Source organism: Triturus cristatus, chromosome 4_1 (genome assembly GCF_964204655.1).
Source record: "Triturus cristatus chromosome 4_1, aTriCri1.1, whole genome shotgun sequence".
Taxonomy (NCBI): domain Eukaryota; kingdom Metazoa; phylum Chordata; class Amphibia; order Caudata; family Salamandridae; genus Triturus; species Triturus cristatus.
In genome coordinates this window covers 551,498,755-551,517,639 of record NC_140585.1, presented here as the reverse complement: position 1 = coordinate 551,517,639, position 18,885 = coordinate 551,498,755, and the positions used below count along the sequence as shown (strand labels likewise).

At 46.7% G+C, this 18,885-nt stretch overlaps 1 protein-coding gene across 1 annotated transcript in view; it reads right to left on the bottom strand.

The window, feature by feature from the left end:
- The window catches only part of DHTKD1 (dehydrogenase E1 and transketolase domain containing 1), a 1,328,309-nt gene that overhangs the window by 588,043 nt on the left and 721,381 nt on the right, over window positions 1-18,885 (bottom strand). The window contains exon 11 of the mRNA XM_085652869.1: window positions 2,442-2,592. Coding sequence (XP_085508995.1) covers window positions 2,442-2,592 — 151 coding nt within the window. The remainder of the gene's footprint in view (window positions 1-2,441; window positions 2,593-18,885) is intronic.

The window sequence follows — 18,885 nt, the reverse complement described above, 5'->3', positions numbered from 1 at the left end:
ACCTTGCAATCTAGCTCCCCAGTGGCTGTACCACACAGATAGCTACTTTGAGACTAAAGTTTGTGTACAGGGTACGGTGACGTTTTTGTCTCTGGCATGTTGAGGTACCAAACCTTTGGCGGGGGAGTGGGGGGGGTTTGGAGCATCTTTACATAGGCAGCTTACATAAAGCAGACGTTAATATTGTTAGGCTTCATAAATACATAGAAACATTATGGAAAACCGGCTCATGCATAGTATGATTGCTACCTGTAGAACTCGCTACAGTCATTAACACAATGCTTACTAAATGTGGGCTCCTAAACTTATCATGGAATGCATGTGGATTGAACAAATCCTGCAAAATGAGGCAGGTACTGGTCTATATGAATTGACATGTTGTTGCTATAGGACTTCTGCAAGAAACACACCTTAAGAAGCACTCCGAATTGAGATTACGGGCTTACTTGGTTGACTCTAAATACATGGCGTAATACTCATTGTACACCTGCAGGGTGGCAATTTTAATAATAAAAGGGGTACCCATAAGGCATTCTCAAATCATGATATGTGCAGAGGGGCGCTACATAGTTTTTCAGCCGCAAACCCACACAGGGGCATTCACTTTTGTGAATGTATACGATCCCTAGAAGGATAACTCTGCATTATATGCAGAAATATACTCAGATACTACAAGCTGATCCACAAACGATCCTCTGGGAAGGCGATTTTAAAATCGTACTGGACCTCCCAAATGGACCAATTTGTTACATATTGGCAATCCCACCTCCAATCTTCCAAGCCGATCCTACTGCACTTGGATCCAGTCTTCATCTAGTTAGGGTTTGGGCTTGTGAGTTCCAGGTTCCTCTACTATTTTTCACTTGGAGTTTGTCTTCATGCCTGGAGGCTTATTAGGCTGTTCGGATCTTCCTCCATTTAGTGGCCCTTATGCAACATAGTGGCTACAGAAAAAAGAAGTCCTTGCTTGTGGCAGTATTGACAGGCGGCCCTCCTGTATCTCAGAACACAGAGCACTGACCGGTACAGTGAGCTAGTTTTGTTGTATGTGGAGCTAGGATTCGGAATCCTTGCACTCTGCTCCCATCTATTTTTATATAGAAATACTTCCTAAAAGCACTTCTTGCTTCTTCACTCGAGGTGTTTTGTCTTTACCTGCATACAAAATATAGGTTTGATACTATGGCTGTTTCGACCTAGGTTGTTCAGTCACTAGACATATTTTATCATGGACTGTCTGGTGATATAGAATGACATGTGGAATATATATTTTCCAAATGACCTCCCATACCTTCTGTGTTTTTTTGCTCTAAATCAATGTGATTTTGTGGCTAGAGAAGAGTAAGGTAAAAATGCTGACAGTTACTGCTTAATGCCTAACTGTTCAAGTCCCTCAGTACTTCTGGGTGCGTAAAAATATTTAATGCAGTATTATGCTATATTAATGGTGATCTATGATGCAGTATCAAAGCTCTGTACTGAATTTAAAAGACCAACAGTTCTTCATGGTCCACAACAGCTGCCCAAAAGTATACTCCAATTAAGAAACTTGGACCTACCACATAAGATACAGCAACTGAAATACCTGGTCTATATGACCTAAGCGATAAGAGGGGAAGGATGGTCCTGAATTGCTTTAATACTTTAACAAAAGCAGGCTTATACAGGACCAGGGTCTACCCCTGAACACACTCTGATTTCTTGCCTCTTCCCAGGTCTGCCCCTCAATCCTCTTTCCACTTCAGTTCCTTTCCCTGCATCCTTGACCTTCTATTGGTTTATGCTATGCACCAGGGCAGGGGCATCTAGAACGCAACAGTACAGGTTACAAAAAACAAGCATCAGACAAGGAAAATTAAGTTTACAAGGTTGTGCAAACCAAAGGGTAACGTCACATACCGAGTCATGCCTCTGCACACTATACCAATTCATAATTAATATCTGCATTCGTTTTATTCAATATGTTCGATGTGTAATTTCATGTTTTCAGTGGGTAGGGACTATGAGTCATGACATAAATTAGCATTTTGTTGTGCGACTTAAAGCACCCAGATAGTAAAAGCAGGGACAGCATCCAGGTTTATACATGTACAGGTCTCTATTTTTGTTTAGAACAAACGTTTATATCAATGAGTGTTCCAACCACCTACATTTAAATGTTCAGCTTAGATACAAGTAGGTAGGGACAATCGCCAGAAAAAAATTAAAAGGCAAACTTCAGCAATTAATGACATTCAAATTTTGAACATTCATTTTAGATGGCTTTGAAAAAATACCTTTATTTGTTTTTAGAAAAACACACACAGCAAACGTTAGCCTGCAGTGATAAATCATATTCAATGCTAAGCATACATGTGCATTAAAAGTGACCAGTAATGCCAGTTAAGCCAATAATGTTTTTTAAACTTATTAAGAACCTCTTATTTCGGTTTAATTCTCACCTCCAGAGATAAACGTGTCAAATATTATCTGTGCGCCATTGAAGAAATCTCCAAACTGAGCTTCCCAAACTGTCAGCAACTTTGGACTTTCAATGCTCATTCCATACTCAAAGCCCAGAACAGCTTCTTCTGACAAAGCACTATTGCTGACCTAAAACCAAAGGAAATATGTTAGTTAACAACTGCAATACAAATGTAATACAAATGTAAGATACTAGTACAATCATACTTCTGGGGCTGAATTGTTACTCTTAACAGAAGTTATACCAATTTAGCCAGACTGAAGTAGCAGCCAAAAAGCAACAACCAAAGTAACTTTTCACTACATTATGGCAATTTACTTTGGAGTAGAACAACCGATATAAACAAACGGAAAAGAGAGCACATATAGAACTGAAATTCATATTTATGAATAGTTTGAAGTTTATTTTATTATATGTGATTAATTAAAACCACTGCATACACTAATTCTTTTAAAATAGAATATCTTACACTTTTATGATAAAATATTGTTAAAAACCCGGCATTTACTAAAAATAAGTAAATAAGAATAAATAAGTCATTCAAGTCATTGGAGGAAATACTCCAATTATTAAAACTTTCTGCGCATTGCTCATGTTAGACTATAAATTTTGTTTCAACTGTATCCATTCTTGTAGAAATTATGTCTGTCCTTGTAGTGATTAGTCCTTGGCCAACACAGACCGGTGTTTCGATCTTTTTGCGGTTATGTCAAGGAATTTAGTTAGCCGGCAGTTTAACTGCACTATCTCTGGGTTAAAACACATTACCGCTTGTCTGCAAGACCTAGCTCCATACTGTCTAAACACTGGTTTTAGCAAGGTTATCCAAATGTCTCTTAGCTTTTTACAGATGCATATAACATGGATACCATCCTCGACAACACAGCCGCATAAACAACAAGACTGGTCTCTTCCTTTTCTCTCCCAAGGAGGTAGAAATTGATTTAAGGGCCCAACCCCCAGCCGGAGTTTTAGGAATTTTTCCTTGGTATTGATTTTAATTCCCATTTTCAAGTGCTTTGTATGTATTTAGGACCACCCAGCCATGAGATCGTTTGGCTAATGCTTTTTTGTCCTCTATAGCAGATAAATAGCAGGTTACCTTTGTTACAGCTTTTTTAAAAGAGAAATGATTTATTGAGGTGTTCCACAAGTCTGTTAGACCTAAATGGTTAATGGATTCCTGGAGGTATTCACTTGCTGGCAATTTTCCTGAGTGAGACAGTTCCATCCAGAGTTGGTCATTCAGGGATCCTTCATCATCACCTATGATCTTATACCAGCATTTCACAAATGCTCTCCTTCTTTCCATATCTGTTTTTGAAGCCCAAATTCCAACTGTATTTGCGCTTGGGAGACGTTTCTGGGGAGTTGAAAGATCGCTCTGTAAGAGTTGGATATTATATTGTCGAAGATTGTTGCGTCTTTTCCCTTCATCGTTTCGCTCCCATAAGTTATTGTTGGCTGAAGTTTAGCTTGCAGGACCCTTAGCAAAGGGTCGAGTGTCAGGTCCGGTAAAAGCTTCTTCAGTGACTTTATGGGTAGATAGGTCATTACCCCCTTTCTCCGCAAGGATTCTATTTGCGGTTTCGATGAGTTATTTTGATCCAGTATTACCCCTAGATACTTGTAAGTGGCAACTTGGTCCAAACAATGGCCATCGAGAAACCAATTAAGATGTTTCTTCTTATGATAGTTGACTGCCATAATTTTTGTTTTGTTGAAGTTTATTTTTAGTGCATTTTGTTGTGAGAATCTATGAGTTACATTCAATAGATTGTGAAGTCCAAATGGGGTCCGACTTATCAGAACTAAGTCGTCCGCATATAACAAGTTTGACAGAGTCGTGTTTCCTAGTTTTGGTGCGTGGGCTGCGCATCTGTTTAGCTCCCCCGGAAGACCCGCTAAGAAGAGATTGAAAAGCAATGGGGCTAGAACGCACCCTTGTTTTAGCCCTTTTGTGGTAGGAATTTATTTTGATATATGTAGAACTTGGCCAAGCTTTATCCTGACCCATGAGTTAGTATGCAGGTTCCTTAGTTGGTCTAGGAGAGGGAAAGGTATCACCCAGCCGTCCAGTTTTTGCCAGAGTTTTGATCGGTCAACATGGTCGAATGCAGCTACAAAGTCTATGAAACAAAGAAACATGGGTATTTTCCCTGTTTAGCTGTGTCCATGAGCAAGGTCAGTGCCATTATGTTGGTTATTGTGCCTTGCCCTTTCCGAAACCCTGTTTGTGTTGGCGGGATTATATGATTCTCATTAGCCCAAGTGGCTAGGTCATTTAAGATGAGCCCCGCATAGTATTTTGCCTCGATGTTATCATGCGGTGGTTTTTCGGCACAGACCTCGCACCTTGTTTATAAATTGGGCTTATGATTGAGCCTCTCCATGACACAGGAATTGTGAAATTTCTAGCTGCGCACTTAAAAACTGGTGCAAGTACGTTGCTCCAATAGTTCGGATAATTTTTTAACAGCATTGGCGGGATGCCATGAGGGCCAGCAGCTCCAACCAGTCTTCCCCTTGCTATTTGTTTCTTTATCTGTTGAGCTGCCTGGCTGATGTGCTCCTCCTCTAATCTCAATGTGTCGTTTTGCACAGAAGTTGAATGTATTACCCGTTGTTGTTAGATTGACACTGTTCTTTCCCTTGCCTCTGGTGAAGGTGGGCATTGTTTTATCAACTCCTTTGCAGTCCTGCTGAAACTCTCAATTCCCAGTTGTACGGGTGGGGTAGCTTTTTGCTCTGTTTCGTTAAAATGATTAAAGAGGAAGTCTACCCAGGCCGCTTCGGTAATATGAGAGTTGATGCAGAGATGGTTCGCCGGTGTCATTTATTTACAGATTGCCAAAACTTGGCACTATTTTTCTGTTTTGCATCGTAAAGGAGTTTAGCCCAAAATTTGTTGAGCCTTTGAGTCACAGAGAGAATGCTGCAGGCTCTGATTTCCCGGTGTTTTCCAGAGTTGCTGTAATACTTGATTTATTGTTTGTTTCAATTTCTTAGAATCTGGGCTCCTTACATTCTTAATTGGCGGGTCTTTTCCGTTCTTTCGTTTCTGACCCGTTTTGGTTGGAAATGTATCTCCAAGGGACAAGACAAATTTCTCCCAGCTTTCCAATGGTTGAGTTGTGTTATCCTGTACTTGGTTGAGGACATCTTTGGCTGTAATTGATACTGCTTCTATATTTGTTGAGTTGCACCTTATATGATTAAGGTTTGTTGTTCCTACCGAGACAATGGGTTTATCGGCCTCCAAAGATAAAGTTGAAATCGCTTGAATTTTCATTTCTTGTGGCATGTGGTCACTAAGTTCATTGTTGCCTATTTGGAAGGAGGCTATCTTGTTAAACATGGATAAAGTAGCAAATGTAAAATCTAAGTGAGAGGATATTTTGGCTGAATGATATGTAGGTGCCGGAGGATTGTCCCCCTTGAGACGACCATTTACTGCTCTCAAATTTAGGTACTCTAATTCCGAGAGGAGGTTGTTCGAGCTCTTTACTGATTTGGTTTTCTTCGAGAGACCTTGAGTCGGAATTCCCCATGCATCAGTCAGGTCTTGTATAAAATCATCATCCTGATTGCTTCCTAAAAGGTGCATGTTAAAATCTCCAGCCAAGATGACGTTATCTATGTACTCTTCTTCCATTACTCTTGTTACTTCTTTGATCAATTCCTTGGCTGCCTTTAGTTTATGCTTGGGATGTAAGTAAATGTTTATTATTATTACCTTCTGAACAGTCTGGTTAAAGATCAACTTAACTATTGAAGCCAGAATGCAGCTTGGAGGGGTCATCTGAATTTTTAAGGGAAGCGTTTCTTCAATTTTTGTTATAGAAGAGGAGAAAAGTAGACCCCCCGAGCGGCGTCCCAAAACAGATCCCTTAGTGGCCGGAATGAAACTGGAGGTATAGCCTTGTAAGTCAAAGGGTTTATCTTCCCAGATTTCCTGGAGTAAAAGGATGTCAAAAGATTTGAGATAGTTTAAGAAGTCATAATCGCTTAGTTTGGAGTTTAGGCATTGACATTCCAAATACATATATTAACTTCATTATAACCCGGTCGAAAGTTTCATGGAGTGGGCATCCAATGTCATTTTAGTTGCACTAACAGTATTGTGCATTGTAAGCCCTGTCTTTCGTTCTTTGATGTGGATTCCGTTGGAAGGAATTGACCTTCTGTAGGGGAGCGGCCCCTAGCTCCCCATAGGACTGAGGTAGAGGATCTGTATTGACTGCTGGTGTCAATAGTTAGAAATGGAACTGGGTATAGTGGTTTTGGCACTGGTTTTAAGATAACATCCCAGCTTTGAAGTCTTTTTCTTTCTTGAAAGATTCTACTAGCTATCCCTGGCGTTTTGGAAGCTTCGGAGCTTTGCAGGCTGTTATTTGGCAAAAACGTTACAAAAAGTAAGTCGGAAGTATTAATGTTGGCTAATTTTGGAATGGCTTGCAAAAGCCGTAGCACGTTCCCTCTATTTAAGATGTCTGCTCGACCTCGCGACTTGTATTGGGGGAAGAAAATGATCGTGTCTGTCTCCTCCTCTTTAGTGGACTGAAGATATTGAGGTCGTTTGTTTTACTGTTTACTATTTATGAATAAATATACGGTTGGCAGCAAAGTACATTATATAAGCATAGAAATATTGGAATACACATACACCTTAGCTGGGGAAATCAGCACACAAAGAAGTGTGAGTGGGACATGGTTTGGGCCAGCCCAGCAAGGCCTAGGATAACATAAGCGAGGATTCTTTCAGCGCCATGGTGGATGAACGTTGTTCCTCCCATACAGATATTTTCTCCTGCTCGGAGTTGCTAATCATTTGATAAACTGTGGTGTTATGTTTCGATTTAGATGCCCGTACATAGGATTCCCTGAATCATGTCCCTATATAGGCACAATTCGTATTCCCCTTATTTATGCATAGAATCCAAGTCCTTATTTAGGCATTAGCCATGCTATCTAAATACAGACATGGTCACCTACATCCGTCCATCCCACCGTCACAACGAGTTCTTAGAAACCAGACCCGTAAGCCATCGGGACTTTCCCTAGCTAAGATTATTGATTTCTCCAAGAACTCATCAATTATGCATGAACTACTATTCCTTAGGGGATCATTCATGACGTCTTCCTGTGCCAAACTTTACGTCAATGCTAGCATTCCTAAGCACCTTCCAGGTAAAAATATACCTTCCCTCACCATGGCAAGTACGGCATGGCTCAGCTCGACTAGCCTACACAGCTCGATACGGCTCGCCACGGCAAGTTCAGAAGAAACGCACTGACCAGACGCGGTCATCCCTGCTCGCAGTTCCAGCTTCCAGTGTTCTGACTCCCTTCGCGGGGTGTTAGAGTGTGAGACCAGGAAAGAGATTCCCACCTCTCTCATTCTAAGGTATGGAGCTGACTAGAACCTAGAGGGACTCTTGGCATACACCTATAAACTTAGTATATACCATACTACAGAAAACAGCTCCTACTTCTTACTTTGTGCTACACTTAGGGTAGGTACACTGGGGTACAACTATTTAGAAGCATCAGACGAGTATTCACTTTTTAGTCTGTCAGGGATGTGGAATTCCTATAGTCCGACGCCCGGGACATATTGTTTGGGGTCAAGGACAACAAGTTTTAATGTCTATGTTGTCCTTGGAACAAGTAGGCCCAACCCCCTTTAGCACAAACCCTTTAACTGACAGTTTACAATACCACATTATGGCTCAAGGAAGAGCATTATCTAAAGTTAAGGTAATATGTGTGTCCATGTGTTAACACTGTTCAAACTTGTATTTATGGTTCATTAATGCAAAGCCTTTATTATTAGGGTGAGCACTAAAATTAAATGTTGTCAGCTCTTCCTGCACTACTGACGGTGGTTCCAGTATAAACGTGTACACACGTTTTCAAAGTTAGTAATATGAGGCTATGTATAATGCTCCCAGAATGCTCTCTGATTATATGCAAATAATTGCAGAAGCTTGAAAGCAACCGTGATGATTCTTTGCTTTCAAAATAAAATGTTCACAAAAAAATGCAAGCAGGAAAAAATATTTTGCTAAACTACTGTAAGATTTTAGGTACTATATCTTTGCAGCATCATTCAGTCACATGTTGATGTATGCTTGTATTTCCCAAAAATATTCATAATGGAAAATCAGTGTAACCAGTTAAAATATGATTGTGGGAAACAAAAATAAACTGGTATTGGCAAAGCCAGTAGGTCTGAAATTGGTGGTCAGGCTTTTGGTTTTGTCAATGCGTGACTTGTTTAGGCATTGTTTTTTGTAAAACCTTATCTGTGTGGGTGCTGCAGGGCACTCACCATTCTAACAAGCATTGGCAAAAGCAAAAAACTGTTTTTCGTCTCAAAAAGCACACATTGCCACAACACTTCCAGGCTCTGAACAAAACTACTTTGTTTGCCAATATGCTGCTTGTAATAGAGCAGAATACTGGTACTCACAGTGAAGCAAGATGATAGACCGAGAGAAGGAGAGAGAGACATAATTTTACTAAACACAAAAGGTCATGGTTAACCCCAGGCCTAATTAGAGGCCCAATTATTAAAGAAAGTCTCAAAAGTGCATCCATGGTATATATCCATGCATTAAGTGCATATATATAGTCTCCGTGAATTCACAAGAATTTACAGAAGTATGCCAAGAAATAGTACTGTAATATTTGTGAACTGCATTTTAGCATGAGCAAATGTGCTTGTGTAGATTTGCTCATGTGAAAATCTGAATGTTTCAAGTTCACTTTTCCTCCAACCACTTTTTTCCCAACCCTGAAGAAGTTTTACATCGGCCACTGCCAGGAGTACATTTCCAACCTTTTTCAGTATGGGAAAAGATTAAAAAAGAGTTGTTGAAAACCCTTAAAACAAGCAAATTAGTAGGTTTGCACAGACTCCAAAGGGCCTTCCAACCCTTGAACAATTGCTTACCACTACCTTCAGCTCCAGTATGTAGACCTGCAGAAACGTAGCAACATAAGGGAATTGCTAGTATTCAAACCCTACTATGGTACAAGCCCTAGCATAATTAGAGAGGCTTTATCAGAACTCTTGCTTAATGAGATTGCTGCCGTAATTTGTCGCCACATTACATGGCACAAAAGGGACAAGTGGATTTTGTTTCAGGACAAGTAGATTTATGAAGCAACCTGCCCCATGGACAAGTAGATATTTTATTAAATTCCACACCCCTGAGTCTGTGTTATTTATGTATGTATATATATATATGTATGAATATATGTCATAGCTAAAAGACAATGACATTGCAGTATTATTTCTTCTTACTCCTTACGCTGTGCGTATTATATCTTGCTTACTGTCTAATCATTGTAACAGCTCATACGTCTTACACGATGACAATAACTCCTTTTATTGAAACACCCGTCTATCTATTTCTGTGTAACTCTGGAGAAACTAAGCATGCACGATTGACTGAGTGAAACTGTTATCTATTGTTTCCACGACATTCCACACGTTCTGATTCTAAGGGAAACAAAGTTGTCATGTTTATGCGGTTGTCAGAAACTACTCCCTTCTTGTTTATTCGAGAAGTTTCTAGTGACGTCTGAGTTAGCTGGCACACAAAGTAATTAAGTTTAATGTACTCGATAGAGGCATACTGACCTTAGTCCAATGCAAAAACTATATTGTATATTATTCCAATGCGCAGAGCCTATAAGAGAAATAGGAACTACACTACATGGCGCCCAACATTTGGTAAGGCACTAATTTAACGGCAGATAACTCAGTCGTGCTTTTCTTAGAGACCCCTACTCATAATTCTCCATAAGACATCTGGACTGGGTAGGGTTAATATCCGCCATAGCTGAGTAGGACGAGAATCCTATGTATTAGCTGTTTGATTTGTTCAACGTTGAAGGATACAGTGTTCCAAAATATTGTGCACCTTATCTTTGTTCCCTCGAAACTTGTAAAACATGGCCTAACACCAAGAGGTGGTAGAGCAGTTTTTGTGATAGAGGCACATGAATCTTTTCAGACAGAGGTATTCTATTCATGGATTACATTCCCAGAATCAAATTCAGTAACACATGTGTTTCACTTCTTCAAAGAAGATGAACCACCTGAGGAATACATTCCCTTTGAGGATGTTGAAATTCCACTCACATACCAGGAGCATCAGCTCTGGTTTAAAGGCACCCTAAAACATTACAATCACATTACCAGGCTCGGTCCACTAGGTAGACCAGAAGCAACATGGCTGATTTTAGCCGGCTACACACCTCATCCTGATGAACAAGTTTACTTACCTTCGGTAACAATATATCTGTAAGAAACATTAGTTATTTAGATTCCGCACCTTAGAATATCCCCAGGCGTCAGGCTGGATCCGGAAAGATTTTTCGTCAGCAATACCCTTGCGCATCGCTAGGCGTCGTCTGCGGCTCCGCGTCCGTCGTCGGCGTCGTGATTGCCGGGATGACGTCGTCGAGTACTTAGACGCCCTCGCGCGCTGACGTCAGTTCTTGTACATAGCTTTCCGCGCCAGAAACGCAGAGCCATGCAAGAGACCAACACTGGTGCCAAAAAATTCTAGGGCCCTGAAAGGGATGACCTCAACCCTAGATATCGGAGGATGGGTGAGTCGGTGAGGAATCTAACTAACTAATGTTTCTTACAGATATATCGTTACCGAAGGTAAGTAACTTGTTCATCTGAAAGAACCACGTTAGTTAGATTCCTCACCTTAGAATAGATATCCCAGCAATACCAACCCCGGAGGTGGGTCTGCAAACCGAGATCACACCAGAAAGTCCTGCAGAACAGAACGACCAAAGAAGTCGTCTCTCCGGACTTGGCTGTCCAGGCAATAGTGTTTGGCAAACGTGTGCAGTGAGGCCCACGTTGCAGCCTGACAGATGTCCTGCAAGGAGACTCCCCGGCCCAGGGCAGTGGTCGCCGCTGTGGCCCGAGTGGAATGGGCCCTCAGCCCTACAGGAGGTTCCTTCTTAGCTAAGGAGTAACAGGCCTTGATACACAAAACGACCCACCGAGAGATGGTTTGTTTGTGCACCGCCCGCCCCTTCTTAGCACCCAAGTAGCCAACAAAGAGTTGGTCGTCCACCCGGAACTGTTTGGTGCGGTGTAGATGGAAAGACAGCACCCGCTTTGGGTCCAGACGGTGGAGCCTCTCTTCCTCCTTCGAGGGATGCGGAGGCGGAAAGAAGGTGGGCAGAGTAACAGACTGGCCGATGTGAAAGGCAGTTACCACCTTAGGGAGAAAAGAAGGACGAGTCCTGAGAACAACTTTGTCCGGATGGACAGAAAGGAAAGGAGGCTTAGAAGAGAGAGCCTGGAGCTCACTCACCCGTCTAGCAGAGGTGATGGCAACCAGGAAACCAGTCATAAGAGTGAGAAGACGAAGGGGACAATTATGAAGTGGCTCAAAGGGAGTGCACATCAGAAAGGTCAAAACAAGGTTCAAATCCCACTGAAGCATTACGAAAGGGACAGGAGGAAACATGTGAGTAATGCCCTTAAAGAATCGAGAAACAACAGGGGATTTGAAAAGAGAAGGCTGATCAGGAAGCCGTAAGAAAGCAGAAATAGCGGAAAGATATCCCTTGAGGGTGCCCAGAGCAGAACCCTGCTGGGCCAAGGAAAGAAGAAAGAGGAGAACCTCAGAAAGAGGGGCGGAAATGGGATCCACAGCCTTTGCTGTGCACCATGCCACAAATTAGTTCCACCTGCAGGCGTATACCGATTTAGTGGAGGGACGCCTGGCTGCCAGAATAACATTACAGACTTCAGAAGGCAAGTCAAATGGCATCAACTGCCGCCGCTTTATTTCCACGCATGGAGGTGGAGGCTGGACAGGTTCGGGTGGAGGACCATCCCCTGCTGCTGCGACAGAAGGTCCTCCTGAAGAGGCAGTCGTATCGGGGTAGCGATCGACAGACTGAGTAGCTCGGGATACCAGTACCTTCGTGCCCAATCCGGAGCCACCAAGATGACTTGGGCCCAGTCGTGCCTGATCTTCTTCAGCACTCTGGGTAGAAGTGGTATAGGCAGAAAGGCGTACAACAGACCGCAACTCCACTCGCGTCGAAAGTCGTCCCCGAGCGAGCGCCGCCTTGGAAACTCCAACGCGCAGAACTTCTGACATTGCGCGTTCCCTTTGGTGGCGAATAGATCTAACCAAGGCTCTCCCCACTGCCGAAAGAGGCCTTGCGCCACGTCCGAGTTTAGACACCATTCGTGATCCATCATGCACCGGCGGCTGAGTTCGTCTGCTCTAGCGTTCAGAGAGCCCGCCAGATGTTGAACCACCAGGGTGATGCCCTGACGTTCCAGCCATGTCCACAGGCGCAGAGCCTCCTGACAAAGGGTCCACTACCCCACCCCGCCTTGTTTGTTGCAATACCACATGGCGGTGGTGTTGTCCGTGAACACCTGCACTACACTTCCCCGGACAGAGGGAAGGTATGCCTTCAGTGCAAGTCGGATCGCCCTCAGCTCCAGAAGGTTGATATGGAGCCGGGACTCCACCGGAGACCAGAGGCCTCTGATCTCCGCTTCTCCCATGTGTCCCCCTCATCCCAGGAGGGACGCATCCGTCACTACTACGTGCTCCGGTTGGGGTAGGGAGAGGGATCTGCCACTGACCCAATCACAGTCCGTGAGCCACCGCTGCAACTGTCTCGCAGTGCCCTCCGAGATCAGGACGTGGCCGGACAGGTCGCCCGATGCTGGGCTCACTGAAACTTCAGGTCCCACTGCAGAGCCCGCATTCGCCATCTGGCATGATGCACCAACAGGATGCAGGAGGCCATCAGACCCAGAAGCCGCAGCACCAACCTGATCGAAACCCGGGATAGAGGCCAAAAGATGGGAATCAGAGCCTGAATATCCCGGACCCGCTGTTCCGGAGGATAGGCCCGAAACTGCGCCGAGTCCAGAACTGCTGCGATGAAGAGGAGCTGCTAGGAGGTGTGAGAAGTAGGCCTGATATATGATGTCACTAATTCTAGTGTACACCTTGTATCAGTCCAAACAACCCTTATGGTGATTGGTTGTAAAGTCAACCTTATAGACCAGCTATCCTAGTGGTAGCATGGACAAGAGCAGTCTTAGGCTAAACTCTGAATGGCATGTGAAGCCAGCTGTTATCCCATATGTAATCCCTTGAATACCAAATGAAAGGACACCACAACAGATATATATATATAAAATAAAGTGTATTTATTCTAGTCAAACGCTCAGCACTCTTTATGAGATTCGAGGTAAGTACAACACAGTCTTATTCAAGCATACATTAAGTCACACAGGTAAGTAATACAGTTAGGCCCTAGGGGCCACACAAACCATATACTAAATAAGTGGTATAAGGACCACTGTCACGGAAATAAGATAGGCCTAGGCCTAGGGAATCGCTGGGGTTACACTATACTACCCAAGGTTAGGAAGTGGGAGGCCCACAGGATTCAGGTGCAGAGTGGAAACACTCATGCGTAATGCGTATAATCGATAGAAATAGTACAGTTCAGAAATAAGCAGTTTTAGGACACTTCTGGTATAGCTAGAAAGTCGAGACTCGGAAATTAGACCCTAGGATAGTAAATACCCTTGTGAGCACCGAAGTACCCAAGTTACCTAGCCCACGGGCTGCGTGTGCATAGGTGTGAACTTGCGTCGGGTTTCGTCGTGGACTTCTATGGATGCCTGAAGGAAAGTTGCTGACAGGCAGTCAGTGCAAAGTGTCCGGTGGATCCCAAGGCCGGGATCAAGAAGGAAGGATACCTGCAAGCAGAGGGGACAGAGTCTGGGTCACTAGCCAGTGACCACGTGGAACCAGGAAGGAACCAGGCAATGTCGGGAGATTGCAGGTGAAGGGGTGAAGCTTGTCGCAGCAGCCACGGGTACCAGGAGACGTCGAGGACGACCAGGAGGCGAGCTGTCCCACGAAGGCTCGTGCTGTCGGCAGCGTCGAAGTCGAACTAGGACTCACCAAGCCTTGGCAAGCGGAACCCACAAAGAATGGAGGACTTGCTTCTGGTGCAGACCAGGAAGGTCTGGGGTGCTTCTCTTTTGCAGAGGAGCAGGAGCCAGTCTGGAGGAGCCAAACCAGCAGTGGAAAATCGTAGGTGTGTCGTCGCAAAGGTTGCTAGCCAGCGGGCAAGCAACCGGACAGACGTGGCAAGCAGGAAAATGCAGAAGGGCCCCACGCAGGACTCGTGGAGTGTGGGGGGCTGATCTTCGGTGCAGATGGTGCTTGGGGTTGGGGCTTCTCATTCCCCGGTGCACAACTTCGAGGGTGCCTCAGAAGCTGCGCTGGAAGATACTTGCCACTTTTCCCAGGTAGCCGGTCCCACGTCTCTCGTCGCCTCCACGGATCTCAGCTCGGCTGTGGATGTGGATCAGGGTCGGAGAAGTCTGGGGGTCAAGGCTCTGGTCAGGCTCTGCAGTCGGTCCCTCGTTGAACTTCAGCAAAGCAAAGGGTTAGTCTCTTAATGGTGCCTGTCCGCACAGGGTGACCACTCCTTGGCCACAAGGGAGATTCTTCAGTCTTCTTCTTTCGTCGAATGTCAAAGGTCCAGAGTTTCTGTTCAAGTTGCAGGTTCAGGATAATCTAATCTCCTGGGGCCCAGCTACCACACTTATACTAATCTGGGGGGCTGGGTTGCCTGCTAGGTCACGCCTTATGGGTGGGACCTGGGAGGGGGGTGGTTACACCCCCTTTCCTTTGTCCAGTTTCGTGCCAGGACTGGGGCTGGAGTGCCCCAGCACCGGTTTGAACGGGACTATGCATGGGACACCTTGTGTGCCCCAGGCAGCGTCTCGTTTCTTTCATCCCTCCCTGCCCCAATACACTAAGGCCTGTCGGGGGTGGTGCTCGCACCTCCCAGTGCAGGAAACCTATTGTCCAAGCCTCCCGTGCCGGGATCACTCCCAGCAGCAGGAGGTCAGACTTGTGTCGTGGCAGCAGCATCCATTTTGTGATGCTGGGGCTCTGGTTAACTTTAACCGGGTAAGTAGGTTTCAACATGTCTTCTCCCTCTAGAAGGGAGGGATAATATCCTCATCACCAGAAATGGGGATGGGGGTATTATTCCAAAGTGTTAGACACCTTACACGACATGTTTTGATAAAGCCAAACCATAGTTACCATAACCGTCTAAGATTATAAGGCACTTTAAGAGTACATGGTAGGCTATATCATAGAACAGCTATAAGGACATGGTTCCGAAAGCTGCAGACAGGCTCAGCTCATTCTAGAGCACTATCTCACATGTTACCAAGCACTCTGCCTCCAGGATTGTTAAGGCCTGCCATAGGAGTGGCTGATAGGTACACATGTGTCTATATATAAGGTAGGTATAGGAATACTACACCTAAGCAAGGGGTGATTACACGACCTTGCCCCAGCTGAGTGATCAGCCAGTTGTGTCATAATGGAAGGCCAGGCCAGGGGTGGCATAATACATGCTGCAGCCCCTGGTAGGCCTAGGGTACACCTATGCCCTGGGTAACTAAGGTACACTGTACAGGGTCCAATAAGGTGATCCTAACCAATTGGGTTATGCACCTAAAGTACATAGTATGAATTTAGAGAGAGAACAGCAGGGCTGTGGGTCTGATTAGCAGGCCCACAGCCACATCTAATTCGAAAACCAATAAAGCAAAAGCAAAAAGTGGGGGTGAACATAGAAAGCAGACCCTACTCTCCTACAGGAGGGACTCAGATGCGACTTCGGCACATTGATGGAGAGCCCCAGCAAATGCAAGAGGTCGGCCGTAGTCTGGAGGTGGGAGTTGACTGCCTGGGGCGAGCCCGCCTTCAACAACCAGTCGTCTAGATAGGGGAAGACTGGAACCCCCAATCTGCGCAGATGAGATGTGACCACTGCCATCACTTTCGTGAACACCCGAGGGGCACTGGTGAGGCCGAAGGGGAGCACAGTAAACTGAAAATGCTCCTTGCCCACTTTGAACCGCAGGTAACGCTGGTGGGCCGGCAGGACGGGAATGTGGAAATAAGCGTCCTGCAAGTCCAACGCTACCATCCAGTCTCCAGGGTCAAGGGCAGCCAGAACCTGAGCTACAGTGAGCATCTTGAACTTCTCCTTCCGGAGGAAGGTGTTGACGCTCCTGAGGTCCAACATAGGGCGTAGGCCCTCTTTGCCCTTCTTGGGAACCAGAAAGTAGTGGTAATAACAACCACGACCTACTTCTGGACCAGGAACGCGCTTGATGGCCCCACTGGGCCAAGAGGGCCGTAACTTCCTCCTGCAGAAGCTGTAAGTGATCCCCCGAAATTCTGTGGCACTGCAGTGGCATGGCTGGAGGGGTCGCCTCGAAGGGGAGGGAGTAGCCCCTTCGGACGATTTGCAGCACCCACCTGTTCAATGTGATGGTGCGCCAGTGGAGCAGGTGATGGCGAACTCTGCCTCCCACTGGCGTGGAATGGGCCTGAAAGCTCGGACTAGGAGGGCTTTGAGGCGGATACTGCTGGGGTAGATGTGAACGGACCGGCACGTTGTCCCCCGGTACCGCCTCGGCGGAATCCGTGACCGCGTGGCGGTTGATTCTGCGGCCTGTGGCTAGTCGGACGTGAGGGGTCGCCCCTTCCTTGGCCAATAAAGGGACGAAAAACGGAAGTTCGCGGGCGCGGGGCCCGAAAGGCCCAAGGACTTGGCCGTAGCCCTGGAGTCCTTAAAGCGCTCCAGCGCACTATCCGCTTTGTCGCCAAAAAGGCGACTGCCATCGGAGGGCATGTCCATGAGGGTGCTCTGGACATCCCCGGAAAAACTCGTGGACCGCAGCCAGGCATGGCGACGAAGTGCCACCGTGGTCGACATTGCCCTGCCCAGCGAGTCCGTTGTGTCCAGTCCACATCGGATTGCATGCCGTGCCGCATCCCGCTCCTCGGCAAGAGCCTGGGCAAGTCGTGTCTAAGCCTCCTCCTCCACCGTATCCCACAGGGAGTGGGAGTAATGGTCCAAAAGACACGTGGTGTTGATAGACCGCAACCCCAAACTAAGAGAGGAGAACAGCTTTTTCCCAAACTGTTATAACCTTTTGGATTCCGGATCCGGGGGAGCGGACGGGAAGGTGGTCTGGGAGGTAGAGGCCTGGATAACCAGGCTCTCGGGCGCAGGGTGTTGGGACAGAAAACTGGGGTCGCCCGGTGCAGGGCGGTGGCGCCGGGCCACGTTCCGGTCCACAGGAGGAACTGTGGAGGGCTTGGACCAGGTGCCCTTGAGAACGTCAATGAGTGCCTCATTGAACTGCAGCAGGGGCTCCAAGGAGCTTGCTGACGGTTGAAGCACTTCGGTGAGGAGGTTCGTCCTCACGGCCACAGCAGGCAGTTCTAGCCCAAGGGCTTCGGCCGCCTTGCGCAGCACCACAGAAAATGTAGCACCTTCTTCCGAAGCCTCGGTCGGAGGAGAGATGAAGCCAGTGTCAGGGGAGGTATCAAGACCACTGGCATCCCCCAGCTCGTCTGCCCAGTCCTGAGATAACTGGCCCTGTCGGGCCAGCCTCCCAGTTGTCACCATCATCCGATTCCTGGTAGACAGGTGGAATGATCGGAGCCGGGCGGAAGATGAAATTGCCACCCATCGGCGTCGGGTGCAGCGCCGGGCCTGGACTGGAACTAAACTGGGGAACAGCGTCGTCCGGGGGTGGCACCGGAGGAGTCGGCACCGGTGGAGGGGTCGTGAGGTCGACCGGCCCGACCAGGACCAGGCCAGGATCCCCCGGGGACCTGCGGCGTCAGGACAGGAGTCGACGACTGCGCCGCGGCCGGAGCCGCCGGCTGGCTAGGCCTCCCAGTCGAGCCTGCGGGGCCCGAAGGTGCGCCGGCAGGCGTCGACGGCGGAGCCAGGTTCCTCCTGGCCATGAGGAAGGCACTGACCTCCGCCGGAGCCGTGTCAGTCCCAGGGACCGGAGGGTATGGGGACGGACGGGACCCCTGCGGCTCCGACGAAGCCGCGCGGGTGGTGCCACCCAAACCCTCATCCAAGTTGCGCGACCGGCGAGGGGAGTCAGAAGAGCGATGTCGTTTCTTCGACTTCTTGCTGTGCTTCGACTTACCAGATTTCGAATACTTGGACCCTGACGAGTGGTGGTGGCTACGGCTCCGCGACCGGTCCCTCGACCTCCTCCTCGACCGGGACCTTGTGCGGCGCGGAGCCGACTGCCGGTACTCGAGTAGCTTGCGGGACGGCTCCCGCCTAGCTTTCGAAGTCAAGGCCCAGCAGTCGAGGTACGACTCGGAGTCGTGGTCGGTTCCAAGGCAATAGAGGCATCGGCAGTGGTGGTCCGTGACCAACATCAGTCGGTGACAGGAGTCACAAGCCTTAAAGCCTGGCATCCCTACCGGCACCAGAGTCGATGTCGACAAGAATAGAACCAAAATAGTTCAAAAATG